The sequence below is a fragment of the Gorilla gorilla genome, chromosome 3, assembly GCF_029281585.2.
Source record: "Gorilla gorilla gorilla isolate KB3781 chromosome 3, NHGRI_mGorGor1-v2.1_pri, whole genome shotgun sequence".
NCBI lineage: Eukaryota > Metazoa > Chordata > Mammalia > Primates > Hominidae > Gorilla > Gorilla gorilla.
The window spans coordinates 24,361,273-24,379,498 of record NC_073227.2 but is presented as its reverse complement, the minus strand read 5'-3'; the positions used below and the strand labels follow the sequence as shown (position 1 = coordinate 24,379,498).

The 18,226-nt window shown below is 43.5% G+C and overlaps 1 protein-coding gene across 1 annotated transcript in view; it reads left to right on the top strand.

Annotated features, from left to right (window-relative positions):
* The window catches only part of TAPT1 (transmembrane anterior posterior transformation 1), a 65,935-nt gene extending 60,888 nt beyond the window's left edge, over positions 1 to 5,047 (top strand). Inside the window, exon 14 of the mRNA XM_019025738.4 lies at positions 2,799 to 5,047. Coding sequence (XP_018881283.2) covers positions 2,799 to 3,028 — 230 coding nt within the window. The 3' untranslated portion in view covers positions 3,029 to 5,047. The remainder of the gene's footprint in view (positions 1 to 2,798) is intronic.
* Positions 5,048 to 18,226: the final 13,179 nt, after the last annotated feature.

Genomic DNA, 18,226 nt, shown 5'->3' with positions numbered 1-18,226 from the left:
AGGGGTAGAGAGAAATAAATATGCACTATGTCAAGTGACGGGGAACTGCAGAGAAAACAAAAGCAGGACGGGGAAAGGGAAGTACAACAGGGAGTTGGGCGCTCCCCCAAGTGTGAGGAGATGGCCCTGCACAGAGTCCTGGAGCCCGAGACAGCGCATCCAGCCTTCCAGGAGCAGCTCCCAGGCAGAGATCTGGCAGGCCCAGCAAAGGCACCAAGGCAGGAAGATGCTTGGCACATCAAAGGACATTAAAAGCCAGGTGGCTGCAGTGGCCCATCCCAGGGAAAAGGACTGGAGAGGGGGTCTTGGGGGCCATGGAGGGCTGCAGGCTGTTATGAGAACCTTCCAGGTGGAAGGGGGCTGTTGCGGGACTTTGAGCGGAGCAGTGGCATGGTGCAGCTGACATTTTAAAAGGATCATTTTCAAGCTTTGTGGAAAATAAACTCCAGAGGAGTGGGCCCAGAGGTAGGGACCAGAGAGGCAGCTATCTGGCCAGGAGCAGGGTAGGTGGTGTGAGCAGGGAGACCTGGCCAGGTTCTGGATAGACCTGGGAGGTTTGCGTGAAGTATTTGCTGGTGAGGAAGTTATGCAGTGTGAGAAGAATAGGTGAGTTCAGGATGATTCCAAGGTTTCTGGGTTGGAAGATTTGGAGGAAGAACTGGGACATTGACTTAATTTTTGTTGTTAGGTGGCAGTTCCCTGTTCACAGAGGTATTTGTTCATATAACTTTTAGTTTAAATGATGTATTTTTTTTTTTTTTTTTTTTGAGACGGAGTTTTGCTCTGTCGCCCAGGCTGGAGTGCAGTGGCGTGATCTCGGCTCACTGCAAGCTTCGCCTCCCAGGTTCACGGCATTCTCCTGCCTCAGCCTCTCGAGTAGCTGGGACTACAGGCGCCCACCACCACACCCAGCTAATTTTTTGTATTTTTAGTAGAGATGGGGTTTCACCATGTTAGCCAGGATGGTCTCGATCTCCTGACCTCGTGATCCGCCTGCCTCGGCCTCCCAAAGTGCTGGGATTACAGGCGTGAGCCACCATGCCCGGCCTAAATGATGTGTTTTTAAATGTGTGGAACAACTGTGTGCAAGGTCATAGAGGAGATGCTGAAGAGAGAAAAATAAAGGATGTCCTTCAAGGCCTCATGTAACTACAGGGGTCCAAATAGGTGAGCAGAGGGTTTGGAGGGACAGGAGAGGGGGGTTCTTCTAAACTAAAAGCTTGAAGGATGAAACTGGCCCAGGGCAGGCTGGTGGAAAGGGCACTCCAGGAGGGCCAGCATGAGTTAGATCATGGAGACCTGGAAAAGCGTCTGGAGAACTAGCAGCTCAATATGGCAAGTGTGGAGTGTGCTTCAGAAAGAGGGAGGAGAGGAGAGTTGGGCTGGACTGGAGTCCTACCTGAAAGTGGGTCTGTGCTCATCATCTGTACTTAACCGGAAGCGAAAATAAAGTAAATAACAATGTGTGTAATCACTGGGAAATAATTTTTTTCATTATAAGAACACTATTAGTAATAAGGATTGCATTTTTTCCAGCCAACTAGGTAATTCATAGTGGGGCCTGTACGTGTTCTCTTGTTATGCATATTAGTTAAGAAGTTAGGCTAGGCATGGTGGCACATGCCTTTAATAATCCCAGCACTTTGGGAGGCTAAGGCAGAAGCAGCGCTTGAGCCCAGGAGTTCGAGACCAGCCTGGGCAACCTAGTGAGTCCCATCTCTACAAAAAATATAAAAACAAAAAGTTAGTAAGCGTCACTCTTGCTTTCAAGGAGGATCCAGTCTAATGGGGATAAAAGCTTTAAGCACGTACTGCAGGGCAGGGCCATTGACTCAGGGGTCATGTTATGAGAAGTACATTCAGGACGACGGCCTGAGTGTTTGCTCAGAATGTCTTGGAGGTCAGGAGAACACAGACTGGAGAACATGCAGGAGGGTGTTGAAGTCAAGCTAAAGAGAGGGAGGGGGCTGTCTCTCAAAGCTGTGTCAGATTCATCACGTTGTAAAAGAGACAAAAGACAGCGGTTCTGGGGGTGAGGGCAGGAGAGAGGGATTACTACAAGAGAGCTGGATGTGTCATTACCTCCATCATGGCAGTAGTGTGACCAGGTGTATGCACATGTCAGAACTCATCAGATTATACATTTTAAATGTGTACAGCTGATGGTGTGTCTTTTTTGCCTCAAAGAAGCTGTTCTTACATGGATTGAATGTATGATTCAGATGAGTCTCTCCAGGCCCCAGCCCAGCTGTCCCCAAAGCCAGGCTCCAGGATCTCTGTGGCCTAAAATAAACATTGGGGGTTTTGTTTATTTGTTTGTTTGTTTTTAACCTCTGGTTTGGACTTCCCAGAGATGATGATGCTAAACCATCTGTAGCTGAAGTGACTACAGATGACAGGTGGAAGGTAGTAAAGTCTTCTTGGCCCACTCCCTGATGTTCTGTATTGGAGCAAGTGTTAATGTTTCAGGACTGCCAACAGTCATGTTAGGTCTTGATTATATAGAGAGGAGCCATAATGTAGGAGTTGTGATCTTTCTGCAGTTGGGTGATGGCATTGTTTGTGTGATACGAGCAATGTAATGTACCCTTCCATAAAATTGAACAAACAGATGATTAGCCTCTAAGTTTTATTATAAATGATGGCTGCTTATACAACATGCTATTTGGTTATCATTTGCTTTATCTGAAAGCATGGATAATGGGCACTTTTTTCAGCACCACTATATTGGTAAGTTTGTATTTATTAATAATTGGAGAAAAGTCTTTCTCTAATTTAATGGATCTATTTTATCACAGGCCTTTCCACAGAAGAAAACCTGTCTGCCTCCATCACCAAACAGCCTATTCATCAAAAGGAAAATATCATACCATTACTTGTGACAAGCACTTCTGATCAGTTTTTGACAACTCCGGATGGTGACGAGAAGGACATAACGCAGGACAATTCTGAATTAAAACACAGATCCTCAAAGAAAGATTTGTTAGAGATAGACAGGTTCACAATTTGTGGAAACCGAATTGACTGAATCTGTGGCTTCATGCGCTGAAGAAGCTGGGTCCTGGCGCAACAAGTGCTGTGTTGCCAGGACAGATAGATGCTAAACATGGCACTTAAATATTTATTTAAAAACTTAAATTATTATTGGCAAGCAAATCTTAGTATCTTTCTTCCAGTAATATGGCCTGGCTGAGGGTCAGACCACAGGACAGGAGCGACCTCCGGCCTTGACTGTCTGGGAAGCTTGATGGATTATAAAACTTCCTCCTGCCTGGCCAAGCAGCAGCGTCACTTCCAGGACCCAACGAAGGCAACATCAAAATCTGTTTTGCTTTGTCAATCTGGGCTTCCAGAATGTTGAATTTGCCTCAAGGCCTCTTCAGTATAAGGAAATACCTGGAAAACTGTGAAACTTTTACCACGACGTAATCTTTCCAGTCTCATACTATTTTCACAAACAGTTTTCAAACGTTACTTCATCTGCCAAAGCATTAAAAAAATTAAACATAAGTCAAGATAAATGTTCTTACCACCAGAATAACCCTTAAAGATGTATCTTAATTAATCAGAATAAAAGGCTACCTTAAATAAGACATGATGAATAGTAGCATTTTGTAGGGTTAAAAAAAAAAACGCTAAACTAGTTTATTTATTAAAAAAATAATTAATGAAGGCTATGCATTACTGGGAAAAATCCTTCATAATTTTTCAGTTTACTCTTTAAAGCAAAATGTGAGCTGTATGTCATTTAATTGGTGGGTAAAACATAAATTTCCTTACAAAAGGGCACTTTTTACACCAAGGAAGCAGAACAGTGTTAACTTTATACTTAACTGATTTTGCTTTAAAACTAATTACTTCATAAATTATTACAGCTAAAAGGATTTGATGTTGAACAGGCTGAAAAACTGTCAATGTACAAAATTCAAAACTGTCAACTTTAACTGTAAAGTAAATGCTCCAAGTGTGTTAGGCAGCATCATCTTGCTTGGGCTTACCAAATGCATTAGTCCTTCTGTTTGGGTCAACAGCGAGTGTGCCTGTGCTGGGGCAGGGTGTGTGTTCTGTAGGAGGGTGTCTGTGGGGATGTGACTGTCAGGGTGGGCCTGTGCTGGGGATGGGGCAGGCCTGGGTCTGGAGAGGATTTTGTGTGAAAGTAAATGGGGTGTTTGAGGCGTATGGGTGGCTGTTGGTGTGGGGAGGCATCTGTGTATGGCTGTTGGGAACAGCAACCAAAAGGTGCTTTTTGGTTTTATTTGAGATCAAGATTCTGTTTCCGCTTAATTACTAGTTTGTGGCCTATATCATAGAAGTTATTTCCCACCCCATTTTATCTTGACAACCGTGTTTGCATTTCTGTAAAACTTCTACAACTTCTGGTTTCAGAACTGTCCAGAAGATGGTACTGTTAACTGTTATTTCCTTTGATGTTTTGATTTTGAAGTTTAGCTCTCATGCAAATGTTTCAGGCATACATACATAGGCAGAAAGCAATTTTTAGGTGATTTGTCTGTTTCTTGGATGAAATATAAAGCAAACTTTAATGTTCTGACTTGTTCATTTGAAATACACAAAAGTAAGTGAATTTTAATGTTTTGCATTAACTAAAGAAATCTGAAGATTAATGTTGAGGAAATTGTATGGACATGCCTTTGTGAAACCAGGAAGTATTTTAAGTTAAAAATGAAAAAGCTTTTAATTGCTTTATGTGTGTTTTAATGGAGCCCCATTTTAGAATTATTATTTTTTCCATCTCCCTTTACCAACAAAAGGAACAATGCCACGGTGAATGGAATAGTTGGGGGAAAGCTTTGCCAAACACAACCCTGATTTCAGAGCAGGAACATGGTTTGGATAGATCTTCAGTTCCGCTTGAATTATTCTGTTACTGCGCTGTCATTTTCAGAAGATTTCCATTCCTTTGCAGATGCTGTTGGGAGTTCGGGATTATGTTCATTTCTTCTGTTATAATGGCATTCAGTACTAATTTTATAAGTGCATCTTGTGTGAATCTCAATAAATTCAATTTTGTAATCTTTTTTAAAAAGGTCACTGAATTTATTTTAATATTTACTATTGTATTTGGTAGAGTGAATTTCCCACTGTATAATAAGAATTTATTTGTAATTCACAAGTGATAGAGCTATCTTAATTTGAATTACTGCTTTGGTCTTAATGGTGGCAAAATGTTTAATTTTGTCTTTGGAAAAAATAGGCTGGGCCTTGATTATAGACCATTTAATATTTCTCAGCAAATGAAGGTATTTGCATTTTACAAGTGTTTTGAATGTCACACAAAATATTTTTCACATCTGGGAGTCAAGTTCAAGACAGTGCTTTGGTTTTAAAAAAATCTAATGAAGGCACAGCATAGGCCAGACCCTTATTAGGTTTTCCTTTAGAATAAGTGTAAAGACCAAGTGTCACTGATACGCTTGTCCAGATTTTCTTGTGGACTTTGGCCAGTATTTAGAGTTTATATTCATTTTACATAAAGTGAAAGAAACTTGCTATAATTAGGCCATCAAAATATATCCTGCCACTCCTGGTAACTCAGCAGAGGAGGAGATAAATTTACAAAATAATGTAATATCTCTACATTGTTACATGTTTTCAACTATTTTTTATCAACAAAGATTTGTTAATCACTTTCTATGTGTCAGAAACTGTTCTAAGTGGTGGGATCAGCAATGAGCAAGATAAGTCCCTGTTCGTCTGTGGAAGACTGATAGGAACAAGTCGATGAAATAATGTCTGCTGGTCACAGAGTGTCCACTGACCACATGATCTCTCAGGCTTATTTCGGCTCTAAAATATAGTTCTTTAAAACGTTTATGTAAGTCTGATTTTTTTCCTATTGGATTAACTTGAAATAAGATAATTGTATAGCAATTTTACAGTGCTTCTATAAAATAGAAATAAGAAAAGACTTTCTCCCTGAAGACTGCTAGTTGTCCAGCAGAATCCATTCTCCTGTTCCATCGTGTAGAATTGTAGCTGGGCATGTGCTGCTTGCTGGGGACTGCATTTCTCAGCCCCTCTTGCTGTTACCTGTGGCCAGCTGACTCATTTTCCCAGGGGATGTAAGTTGAAGGGTGTATTCTGCTATTGGGCCAGGACCGTTAAGACCATGGGTGAGTCCCCCTCACCTCCTCTGTCCCCTTACCACAGGTGGAACCCAGAGAAGGTAGTGACCTTGTCCCAGTAGGTGCCCATCATGGCAGAGCCATGAGAGAGAAGGAACCTGGGCCCCTGAATGCTGCTGTGGAGCAGAGTTGCTGGTCAGCTTGGAAAATTCCTCGACTATACATAAGAGAGAAACTTTTGAAATGCCATTGTTTCTAAGCCACTGAACCTGGAGGTTCTGTTCATGAAGTTTAGCCCACGTTAGTACATTAGGAAACCTGAGAGGGACTATTTAGAGATCTTTACATAAAAGGAGCAAGGAGTTAGACCTATCTTGCTAAAACACATTCTTCTGAAAATTCTCTCTGGATACTCATTATTTATTATTTATATGGAAAAAGATAAAGATTACTCCACCCCACTTTTTCAGAGGTCAGACTCTCAGCACCCTTGGCTGTCTTGAACTGAACATTAAACTTGCCCATAAGTGGCAAAGTTCTATTTGTCCATATACTCTATCAAATAGATGTTTCTTGCCCTTTATCTCAGAAAAGTGTGTATAGTAAAAGAGTAAAGTGTAAGTAGAGCTTAACAGCAAGGTGAAGTAGAAGCAAGAGGAGTTAATCAAGAGAGCAGTAAAAATATACCTGACATCAGTGATGCCATGCCTGTGATTGCCAATAAACTGTATTACAGGTCAGTGTGATGTGTGGTATGCAGTGATAAACTGTGTTACAGGTCAGTGTGATGTGTGGTATGCAGTAAGTGTCTGAGATCTAGGATGATTTAGATTGTGTTCATTACATACAATTAAGGATTGTGTTTGATACAAATTAAGGTTCGTACAATTGAGGGGAAGTTGTTCAGAAAAAAATGGCATTCTCAGGGACCTTGAGTTATCTGAAAAGTTTGCTTATAGGGAGGAACTATTGATTAGCAGTGCTGAGCAAACAAGGCATTGCTGTTCTAAATTTTATTAAGAGAGTAAATTATCAGCAAGTTGGCAAAAGGCACAGTTATGCATAGTGTGGTAAAGTTGTATTTGAGGTTTTTGATATTTAATGACAAGGTAGGTATCAATACAATATGTTTTGCTTATTTATATGTTTTGTTTTTTGGGTTTTCTTGTTTGTTTTTTGTTTTTGGCTTATAAGGAAACCAAAGGAGGTCTTGAAGGCCCATTTGGCCCCCTTTTAGAGGTATTAGCTCAGGGACTACAGAATGAATGAGCTCTTGCAGCGTGAATAATCTTCGAAGTGGATGGTTAATTTTGAAACTGCAATTATTTTCAATAAGCACATTCTCATTCCATTTTTAATATGTCAACATAAGAATGTAAATACTGGGAAGATTAGAAATCGCCATAATGTCAGGTTTAACCAGATAAGTGAAATGTATAACAAGGAAAAGGCATAAAAAGCTTGTTAGACTTACTTTCACAGATATTAATTGCACTCACTGAGCAGAGCACAGAAACGAAGGAGCTGTGCTTTCTGCCCATGGGGCTTAACTGTAGTCTGACAGTGAAAAGTCCAAGATTCTTAGCAAGGCACTAAAGACTGGGGTGCTGACCCGGCAATTACAGCCCTGTGTGATAAGTACCACCATAAACCACGCCTCTGGCTGCAGCAGAACATTCAACCACATTCACTGCGGTAGCCCTTGCACCTCGTTCCTGACACACACAGGCGGGCAATAAACATTTATTGGATGAAGAAAACATAGGGGCCATTGCAGAAGGTGTGCACTTGGGCCGCCTTGAAAAAAGTAGGAATTAGATGGATAAGAAGGGAGAGGAAGGGCAAGGCACGAATGAACAAAAGAGGAAAGAGCACAGCGGAAGCTGCAGCGCAGGTTTCCTTCACTCCCCATTAAGTGCCAGCTGTCTTGCTGGGAAGATGAGGAGGGAAGCTTCCGTCCCATCCCTGGGGAAACTGGAGATGGAGGATGGAGGCAGGGGCTAGATCTCAAGAGCGCTCTTAATGCCTTGCTAAGAATCTTAGACTGTTAATCCTATAGACAAAGGGTGGAGGAGCTTAAGTGGAATTTTAAGTTGTTGTAATTATCAAATGAGAAATGAAAAAAAAAACTACTTGGTAAACTCTGAAGTGCTATGATCAGATCAATGTTTTAGAAAAGTCAGGCTGGTGTCCTTGTAAAGGATTATTGTGTAATCGCTTTTGTGTTCGTGTGAAAGCAGGGCTAAGCTCATTTTCTACATTCTTCTCATTGAACCTTTATGTCTCTCTAAAGCAGACACTGTTACCCCATTTTATAAGTAGAAAACTGTGGCTTAGAAAGGTTAAGTAACTTGTTCAGGGTCACACAAGGAGCAAGGAGCACAGCAGAAAGTTAAACCGCCTTCCTGAACTGGAAAACTGGAGCTCTCAAGCTCTCTGCCTTCTGCTATTTACGGAGCAGGGAGAAGCCAGGCAAGGAAACCCCTTGAGGGAGGTGCCTGCAGCCACTCACAGCAGAGTGCGAGGACTTCAGGGATGTAGGGTGTACTGAGCTCTGGGATATTTACCCCTCTAAGATACTCTGGAGGGCTAGCCTGCCGTGTGATGTTGCAGTCAAGACCCTTACTCTATGCAACACAGCAAACCTCAGTCTCCTCATCTGCAAATCAGGGTTGAGAATATCCACTTCTCAGGGTTGTGAAGGGCAAATCAGATAATGCATCTGAAACTGTTTGTGAAGGCAGCACACATGTCTAAGCTATGATGACTCAGCCCACATCAGTGATCCCCACAGTGTGGTCCCCGGGCCAGTGGCATCACATCACCTGGGAACAGACCAGAAATGCAGATCCTTGGGCCCTGCCCAGATGTGCTGAATCAGAAACTTCAGGGGTGGAGCTGGACAATGTTTGTTTGTTTAGACAGAGCCTTTGTTTTTTGAGACGGAGTCTCGCTCTGTCGCCCAGGCTAGAGTGCAGTGGTGCGATCTCAGCTCACTGCAACCTCCACCTCCCGGGTTCAAGCAATTCTCCTGCCTCAGCCTCCTGAGTAGCTGGGATTACAGGCGTGCGCCACCACACCAGGCTAATTTTCGTATTTTTAGTAGAGATGGGGTTTCACCATGTTGGCCAGGCTGGTCTCGAACTCCTGACCTCAAGTGATCCACCCACCTCGGCCTCTCAGAGTGGTGGGCTTACAAGTGTGAGCCACTGCGCCCGGCCAGGACAATCTGTTTTAACAGGCCCCTGGGCGAGTCTCCCCACTAAAGTGTGAGAACCCTGGAAAGTCATCATCCTCTAGGATCTGGATTTCGGGGTGATGGGTCCAAAAACTCACCTCTACTTTTTCCAAAGTAAAGATTGGAGAGACTAAAACACGATTTGGGGGCCAGAAGTTCTCTAGCATATGACTGCATTCTGTTTAAAATCCATGATTGCTGTCACTCAAGGCCAGGCAGCTAGACACAGGCAGAGCAGGCTAGGACCAGGGGTTTCTAGATCTTCCTGAAACCCCCGCGCTCCTTCTACCGCATCCTCAGGGCTCCACCCCATCCTCTGGCAATAGTACCTTTCAGACGAGTCCTGCAGAAATAATAGAGCACTCATGATACCAAAGCTTTAATCACCAAGAGTTGGGGAAGGGAGAAAGGATATACAATCCACTAAGTGGCGTGATTCAGCACCAAAGCACCTTGTAGGGGATTCAGTCTGTTTTCACTGAGCATCTCCACCGATCTAGGAGTTGCTGGTGCAGCCAGCAAGGCAGGCACATCCCGTCTCTTTAGAAGCTTATATTCCAGTAGAGAAAACATCATAAAAATGTGAACGGGGCATTTCAGAAGGCGACCTGTGCTACAGAGGTAACAAGGTAAGGTGATAGGGACATGATGCTTTCTTGAAACCACATGGTCAGGGAAAGCCTCTAAAGGTGACATACAAGCGGAGACCTGAACTAAGGGAAGGAACGTCATGTGGCAGAGGCCCTCAAGTTCAAAGCTACTGAATTGAGAGGGAACAGAGTGTATCCTAGGAGCAGAAAGAAGTTCATTAGGGCTGGGAAATGAGGACATGGGGGTGGGAATGGGTTGCAGCTTGAAATGGTATGGGAGTGGAAGTCCAGGTCATCCAAGCCCCAGGACCGGAGGAGTTAGGTTACTACTGGTCCAAGGACGAGGTAAAGAGTTAGGATACTACTGTCTTCTGCTCTCCGAAAAACGGGTTGCAGGGCAAGTAGCATAAAATCAGAGAGGCTAGCAAAGGGCTGTTTCTGTGATATAAACCAGGCTCAGGCAGGCCTGGACTCATGCCAGGGCAGGGCCAGGAACCCCCAGCCTGGCCTGGCTCTGTTTCCACCTCAGAAGGGCAAAGCAGCAGTAGCCTCTTGCAGGAACCTTAACACTTCCTTTGGCAACACAGACGCAGGACAGAGGATTCTGAACCTAGCTTTACCCATTTGTTTCTTCAATGCTGACACCACCTAGTAGGCAAAGTCAACTTGTATCTAATTGTGTTTCTCATTGGATGATCATGGTGATGAATGGCCTCCAGTTCTGCTACTCTCTGAAATGATGCCTGGGGGAAACAGAGGAAAGCATCTGTAAGCTCCCCACCGAGCAGCAGGAAACAGTTCCACTCTCCCAGTGAGGGAATTGTGCTGAGAACTGGAAATGTTTTTTCCAGTTGACAAGATGAAATTTTTTTGAAGTTCAGATTCTATCCAAAACACAGTAGAAAATAAGATGACTTTCCCTTGCAATTATTATGGATATAAATGCACTGTTCATTTCTCTTTCAAAGATGAGTTCGAAGATGACTTAGGTCCTAGGATGATGGGATCTCAGCATTAAAGCAGCTCTAACAAAGCCTCTGACCCCTATTCCAGGGCTTCTGTTGTCCTGTACTCCTGAGAAGTTATCAAATAATTTTGTCTTGAAATAAGTGCTGTAGTATTAATAATAATTTTAAAACCAATCCTTTTTTTTTTTTTTTTTTTTTTGGAGAAGAAGTCTCACTCTGTCGCCCAGGCTGGAGTACAGTGGCGCAATCTCGGCTCGCTGCAACCTCTGCCTCCCGCGTTCAAGCAATTCTCCTTCCTCAGCCTATCAAGTAGCTCGGACTACAGGCACGTGCCACCACACCTGGCTAATTTTTGTGTTTTTAGTAGAGACGGGATTTCACCATGTTGGCCGGGCTTGTCTTGAACGCCTGACCTCAAGTGATCCACCTCCTCAGCCTCCGAACGTGCTGGGATTACAGGCGTGAGCCACTGCACCCAGCCTAAAACCAATACTTATTAAATATCTACTACAAATCATCATACAAGACCCTTTTAATTCATTACCTTATTTAATTTGCACAATGTCCCTGAAAAGTCCTCATTTTACACATGTGGAAACTGAGGCTCGGGAGGCTCTTTTCTCAACAAAGTCACCCAGCTAGGGAGGAACAGGGCCAGGATTTCAACCCTGGTCCTTCTGATCCCAGAGTGCCGGCCCGTAACCATCATGCAGCCTATAGGCCTCAGGACAGCCTTCCACAAGAGCTCTTGCAAAATTCTTTTTCTTAAATCATTTTCTAACAAAAGCATGCATACTTAGAATTTCCATTCCTCCTGCCCTCCTTTCAGTTCACATTTTCCAGACTTTCATGTGATTCTAATTCTCCATAGATTGGCTTTGCTGAGTGTTATTTTTAGCATTTGGATTATGAATAGATTGTTCTGGTTATGCTGTTTATATTTTATATTGTTGAATCACCTATTTTCTCACTAAGGAATCATGACAGCGTGAGGTGTATTTATGTGATGGCTGGCACTTTTTTCTCTTTTGTTTTTCAGAGATGTGGTCTCACTGTCACCCAGGCTGGAGTTCTGTGGCTCAACAATAGCTCCACTGCAGCCTTGAACTCCTGGTCTCAAGGGATCCTCCCACCTCAGCCTCCCAAGTATCAGGGACTACAGGCATGTGCCACCATGTACAGATAATTCTTTTCTCTCCTTGACTTCTGATTCCACCCTGCAAAGTGGGCATAGTATGAATGGGGATATCCATGTGCCAACCAGGAAACCAGGGCCCTGGTTTTCCGAGAGTCCAGATGCAGTGCCTGGGCTGGGAAGTGGGACTTCACACCGTAGGCCAGCACAGGGCTTCCAGCACTGCTGTTCTGCCCTGAGGAGGGGACAGTGGGGAGAGTAGCCCGCTTCCAGGCTTAAGCAATGGCAATTAACACACATTTTTAGAGCTTTTATTGTTTCATTCTGTAAGTAATAAGTGGCCACTGTCCTTAGCAAACTAATGCAGGAACAGAAAACCAAATACCACATGTTCTCACTTATAAATGGGAGCTAAATGATGAGAACTCACGAACACAAAGAGGGGAACAACAGACACTGGGGCCTACTTAAGGGTGGAGGGTGGGAGGAGGGAGAGGAGCAGAACAAATAACTACTGGGCACTAGGCTTAACACCTGGGTGATGAAATAATCCGTACAAAAAAAACCCCCGTGACACAAGTTTACCTGTATAACAAACCTGCACATGTATCCCAGCATACCCATAATTTCACCATCTAATTTGGTGCATATTTCTTCAACTCCTTCTGATAATATATAATAGATATAGGTTTCTACATGTAAATATACCTCAGTGAGACTCTACCATATATGTTGGCTTGTAACATGCTTCATTCCCTTTACATGTAGTGGGCATTTTTCCATGTCAATAATTTAAAATGTTTTCAAAGGCTATGTAGACTTCCCATGTATGGCCAAGTCCTCATTTGTTTAATCGCTTCCTTTGTGCTGGACAAATTCTCTGATTATTTCCTTAGGATACATTCTGAGAGCGGAATTAGTTGGACAAAGTCTTGATGTCTGTTGCCAAATTGCTTTCCAGAGGCACCGAGTGTAGAAGCGTGCCTGAAGTCTCCACACTTTCACCAGCCCTGGGTTGAATGAGTGGCCTCCTAGGGCTTGCCAAGCTTACAGATGTTTTAAAAAAGGTACCCAGTTTTAAGAATGTAATGAAATATTTAAATATTTAAGAATGTAATTAAATATTTAAACATTAATTATTAACATATTAATTATTAACATATTAATATGTTTATATTAAACATATTATTAACATATTAATTAGATATTTTCAGTACATTTTTAGTGACATGTTTGTATCTTTTTGATGTCAATGTTTTTCTTAATGATTTAAAAAAGTTAATGAATTAAAGGTCATCCACTTGTTTAGGGGATCTGAATGCATCCATTAAAAGGTGGAAATTCCTTGCCCCGCCCAAGGAATCAGGCCAGGTCCTCAGTGAGACTTGGAAATCAGTTTTTACTCTTGAAATATGCTACCTGCAAAGAAGGAAGAAAGAAAGGAAATGTTAATGTCTTAACACTTACAAGGCCTTTGGTAAGAAGCCAAAAAGGGGATGCATGAAGCATCTCTTATGTGATGTGTCTATGAGAAAAAACTGCCATGGATAGAAAAATAATGTATATTCAAAGTCTCTGGATTAGGACTCAGAAAAAAATGGATTCTAGTGAAGCTCCACTATGAAGTATTGGAAGGATCCCCTAACTATTTCAGGCCTTTGTTTTGTCTGCTTGTAAAGTGAGAATTGATGTTTGGATGCATTCACCAATGAATTTACTGAAGGATTTTCCATCCTGTCATTCTATGGTCACGTACATTTTGCTTGCTTTTTCTCTGTCTTCCATTTAATAACCTTTCTGGTCAGTTGAGCCAGTGCTGGACTTGGGGCTTCAGAGGCAGCTACTGAAGACTTCTCTGTTTTTAAGAGTCACTCCAGTGAGCTCAAAGGACCAAGAATTTCCTTGGGTAGATGTTTTAGAGAAGATGGAATAAGGTGGAAAGATGGCACAAACCGAAGGAACTGAATTGTGCTCTCCTTGGACAGAAGATTTAGGTGACCCTTGGATGCCTTCTCATCCCTAATGCTCTGTAAACCAGTCTAGTCCCCTTTCCTGGGGGTTGCTGAGTGTGTGGGCCTGAGGGAGTTGTCCTGTAGCCCATATTATATTGGGAAATTTTAGAAATCTTTAAAGCAATTTGCTAAGGAGCAACCCAGACATTGGGAAACTCAGTCTCTTTTTCACAAAAGCAACCTCTTTTCTGGAAGACTGCTGGAAAAAGCGGAAAAAGCTTTCCACTTTGGAATCAGAAAGACCTGAGTCCGAATCAAGGCATTGCCTCTATCTTAACAAGTAACTTTGGTGAAACAATCTCACCTCTCAGAGGCAATCCCCTCTGAGTAAAATAGAAATAATAATACAAACCTCCCAGGATGGCTGCATGTTTAAGTGAAATAATGTACGTGAGTATCTCAGCAAGTCACACTTCCTTTCTCCCTCGCTTTCTAATCTAAGAGGTGAATGGTTTCACATTTTGGCCATTTTGTCCAATTCATCCAACAAACAAACATGTACCTGCAGTATTCAAAACGTGGTGCTAGGTACTGATGGCGAAACCCAAGGTGAATCAAACATGTCACCATCACTGTACTGCAGAACAGATGCAGTAAGAACCATTGGGCATATGGAGATCATTGCCACGGTGGGTCAGAGGGAGGGGAGGCTGTGCCAAGTTCTATGGAAAAGAAGGCATTTGAACTGGATTTCTATTAGGCAAGACTCAACTGCAAGTGACAGTAAACCCAACTCCAGCAGCTTTAAGAGCACCAGGTCAGTGGAGCTCTGGGATGTGTGGAAAGAGGTATGGCTGGAAGAGTTGTTTGAGCTCTGCCTGCCACAGAAGACCTTGGCTGCCAGGCTGCAGATGAACCCTCCTGGAAGAGTTAGCCTTAGGCAGGGTTCTCAGCTCCTCAGTGCCTTTCTTCCCAGGGTTCACTTCTCTAACACAGGCTACCCCACCCCGGGGATATTCTCCAGGTGTGCTCCAGTTACAACTATTTCTCAGCATTCTTTTTCTCTTATGAGATAAACTGTCCTCATGTCTTTTTAAGCTCACAGTTGTCACAAATGCTTCCTAAGATTTTGTTTAAACTCATCTGGATATTTCCCCAAATGACTTTGGACAACTGTGTCATGCAGAATATGAGTCATTTTTCAATGGGGCTCACATCATTGGAGCCAGGGTGCATAGGGCATCTGATGGATTGAACCCAGCCTGTGGGACTCAGCACTCTGCATCCTCTTGTTTCTCTCCACCATTGTTGCCCCATAGGCTGAGGACACAGCAACTGGGTATGAAATGATCCCTTTTCTCCCCCAAAGGAGGGCTTTGCTCAGTCTCCTTTGCGTTCAGAAAGAAAGCATTTTGTCTTTCCTAGTGGTTCTTTTCCATTCCTTTGGATGAGTGTGCCACCAAACCTTTGATGTGTCACATCCTGATATTAGTGAAAGTCCTGACACTGGCTCCTGACCATTTGCAGCATCAGCTTCCTTTGTCATAAAGGTGACAGTCGGTGATGGTCAGAGGGTGGTGGATAGGGAAGAGGTCCTTTGCCCACAATGCCTTTATGACTGGATTATGCTCGTAAGGGAGGGGATGTCTAACAGCTTATCATGGGTACTGCAAAAGTATAAAGTAGTCTTCAGGGAATGAAGAGGGATCTTATTTAAAGGGAACCTTAACTCATCATCTTCCATTCACTCATTCCTTCACTCAACAAACTAAGTGGGAAGAAGAGTCTCAGAGGATCACTTTTACTGCTCTGCATTCCATATAAGAAATAGCCATAGTAGGCTGGACACTGTGGCTCACGCCTGTAATCCTAGCACTTTGGGAGGCTGAGGAAGGCAGATTGCCTGAGCTTAGGAGTTCAAGACGAGCCTGGGCAACATGGCGAAACCCCGTCTCTACTAAAAATACAAAAAAAATTTAGCCGAGCATGGTGGTGCACTCCTGTAATCCCAGCTACTCTGGAGGCTGAGGCACAAGAATCACTTGAACCTGGGAGGTGGAGGTTGCAGTGAGCCAAGATTGTGCCTTGGCACTCCAACCTGGGTGACAGAACAAGACTCTGTCTCCAAAGAAAAAAGAAAGAAAAAAAGAAATAGCCATCTGAAACTCCTTATCATATTTATTAAAATACTGATTGCCACAAATACCACAGAGAGTTTCAGATGGCTGTTTCTTATAAGTAATTTTAAAAATAGATATATACACTTCTATACATTGAGTTTTTGTGGGTAAAGGCTGTGGACAAACAACTAATGAGCAAGGAAACAAAATCTCCATTTTCCGATAAGGTAGGGCTCCCCTGCTCTGAGAGATGAGAGAAATGATCAAGAAGTGATGATAATAAATCTTTGCATATTGTAGAGCCTGGAACTTTCTGTACTGTGTTCTCATCAACTATCTTCTCTACTAGATGAAATCGGTTTAATTATCTTCATTTTTCAGAGCAGGAAAGGCCTGCAAAGGCTGGACAGCCTGGCCTAGGTCACAGATCACACACTAGCCATGAAGTCAAGACCCACCCAAATGCAAGTCTCTGACCCACAGCTGTGGATTTGTCCCACCCCACTGCTTGAAGAGAGCACCCTACTGCCACGATAGATTGCATTCCTATGATTTCCTAATTAAAATGGCAGTAATTAGCTCTGTCATTTTAACATAGATCACTGATATCAATGTAGTCTTTTCCTTCACTTGCAAAAGTCCTTTTGCTTCCCACTACTTAATTAGGCCACAAGATAATCCCCCTAGCAAGCTCCTGACCCCATGTGAAAAGCTGAGGTCTTATCTCGTTGCAGAAGCAGCATCCTAACTGGGAATTAGAGTCTTCTATGTGTCCATGAACTCTGTCTACAAACACAAAGGCAGCCTCCTCACCCCTGGGTTTCGTCCTAGAGTGGTTCATTTTCCCGTGCTACTGTTATGATCAAATGACACCAAGCTTCTACGTTTAAATAGCCATTTACAACTCATCAACCCTGCGATTTAGAGAGAAGCTGCAAGCTCAAAGTAATACAGTAAGTGGCAGAGGCAGGATTTAAATCCAAGCAGGCTGGCTTCAGACCCTACTTGAACCCTTGTCTGGTCCGCTCCCTCTGCAGCCTTTCTGCGGCACTGAGAGCTGTGTTTGATAGCTGGACCAGGTCCAGTCCATAGAAGGAGCAAGACCAGCAGAGCAGTGAAGGGTGCTAGAACTGTCCTCTTCTATGGGCCCCTCCGGATGACATGCACATCAGCTGATTCCACACAGGGACCAAAGGGTACAGAGGAAAGGGGTGGGTACTTGCCATATCCTGTCTTAATCCTCACAGCAAGGAGGGTAATATCTCAGGCCTATAGCTGAGGAGCCTGAGATCTAGGCAGGCCAAGTGAACCCCCTAAAATCATGCAGCAGGTGGGGAGATGAGAATTAAACCCAGTCTGTCTGATGCAAAAGACCATTCCGCTATGGCAGACGGAAGGGTGGCAACATCATCCCATTCAGAATCAGAGGAAACAATCCCAGGTGCAACTGGTGCCAGTCATCAAAGAGGATTAAGAAAGAGCCATTGGCAGCTAAATGTTGTAACTGGCAGTATAAACCAGGCTCAGGCAGTGTCAAAGGCTCCTTAGTTAAAACCTCAATAATTCCAGGGCTTTTGTTTCTCAAGGATCAAGATCCAAGACACATTACAGATGGAACATGCTTTCCTTAGGGGAGCCAGGCTCAGTTGTTTCCTAGAAAAATCAAGACTCACGTTGACACGTCCTGCTTCCTTCCATATAATGCAGAACTCAGCCAGTTCTCAGACTGACCCACATTCAGAAGACCCTGCGGTCTCCCCTTCATAATACCTGGGCATCCAGTGGTAGCAAGATGACAAAACACACAAAGCAAGATGGTAGAGGGAGGGTGTAGTTCCTAGAGCGACTGGAAGGACAGGATGAGAAGAGTGGCTAGGGAAAGGTGAGTTCCCCACTCTCTTCATTCAGACACAGTCTCTTCTGTGAGGCCACCTCCACCTGTGAGGTCCAGGGAATAAGGAGGACAGGTCACGTCTCCCTTGCTGCCCTTACCCACACCTGCCCTCTTCCCCACTGTAGGAACCTCTGACCCACCCTTCTTCAGTGGAAGAACTGCCAAGACCTACATGAAAAAATGAGATCCATTTGGGGAGATTAGCATTACATGTCTCCCTGCTCAGGAGACAGCCTCTGGGGC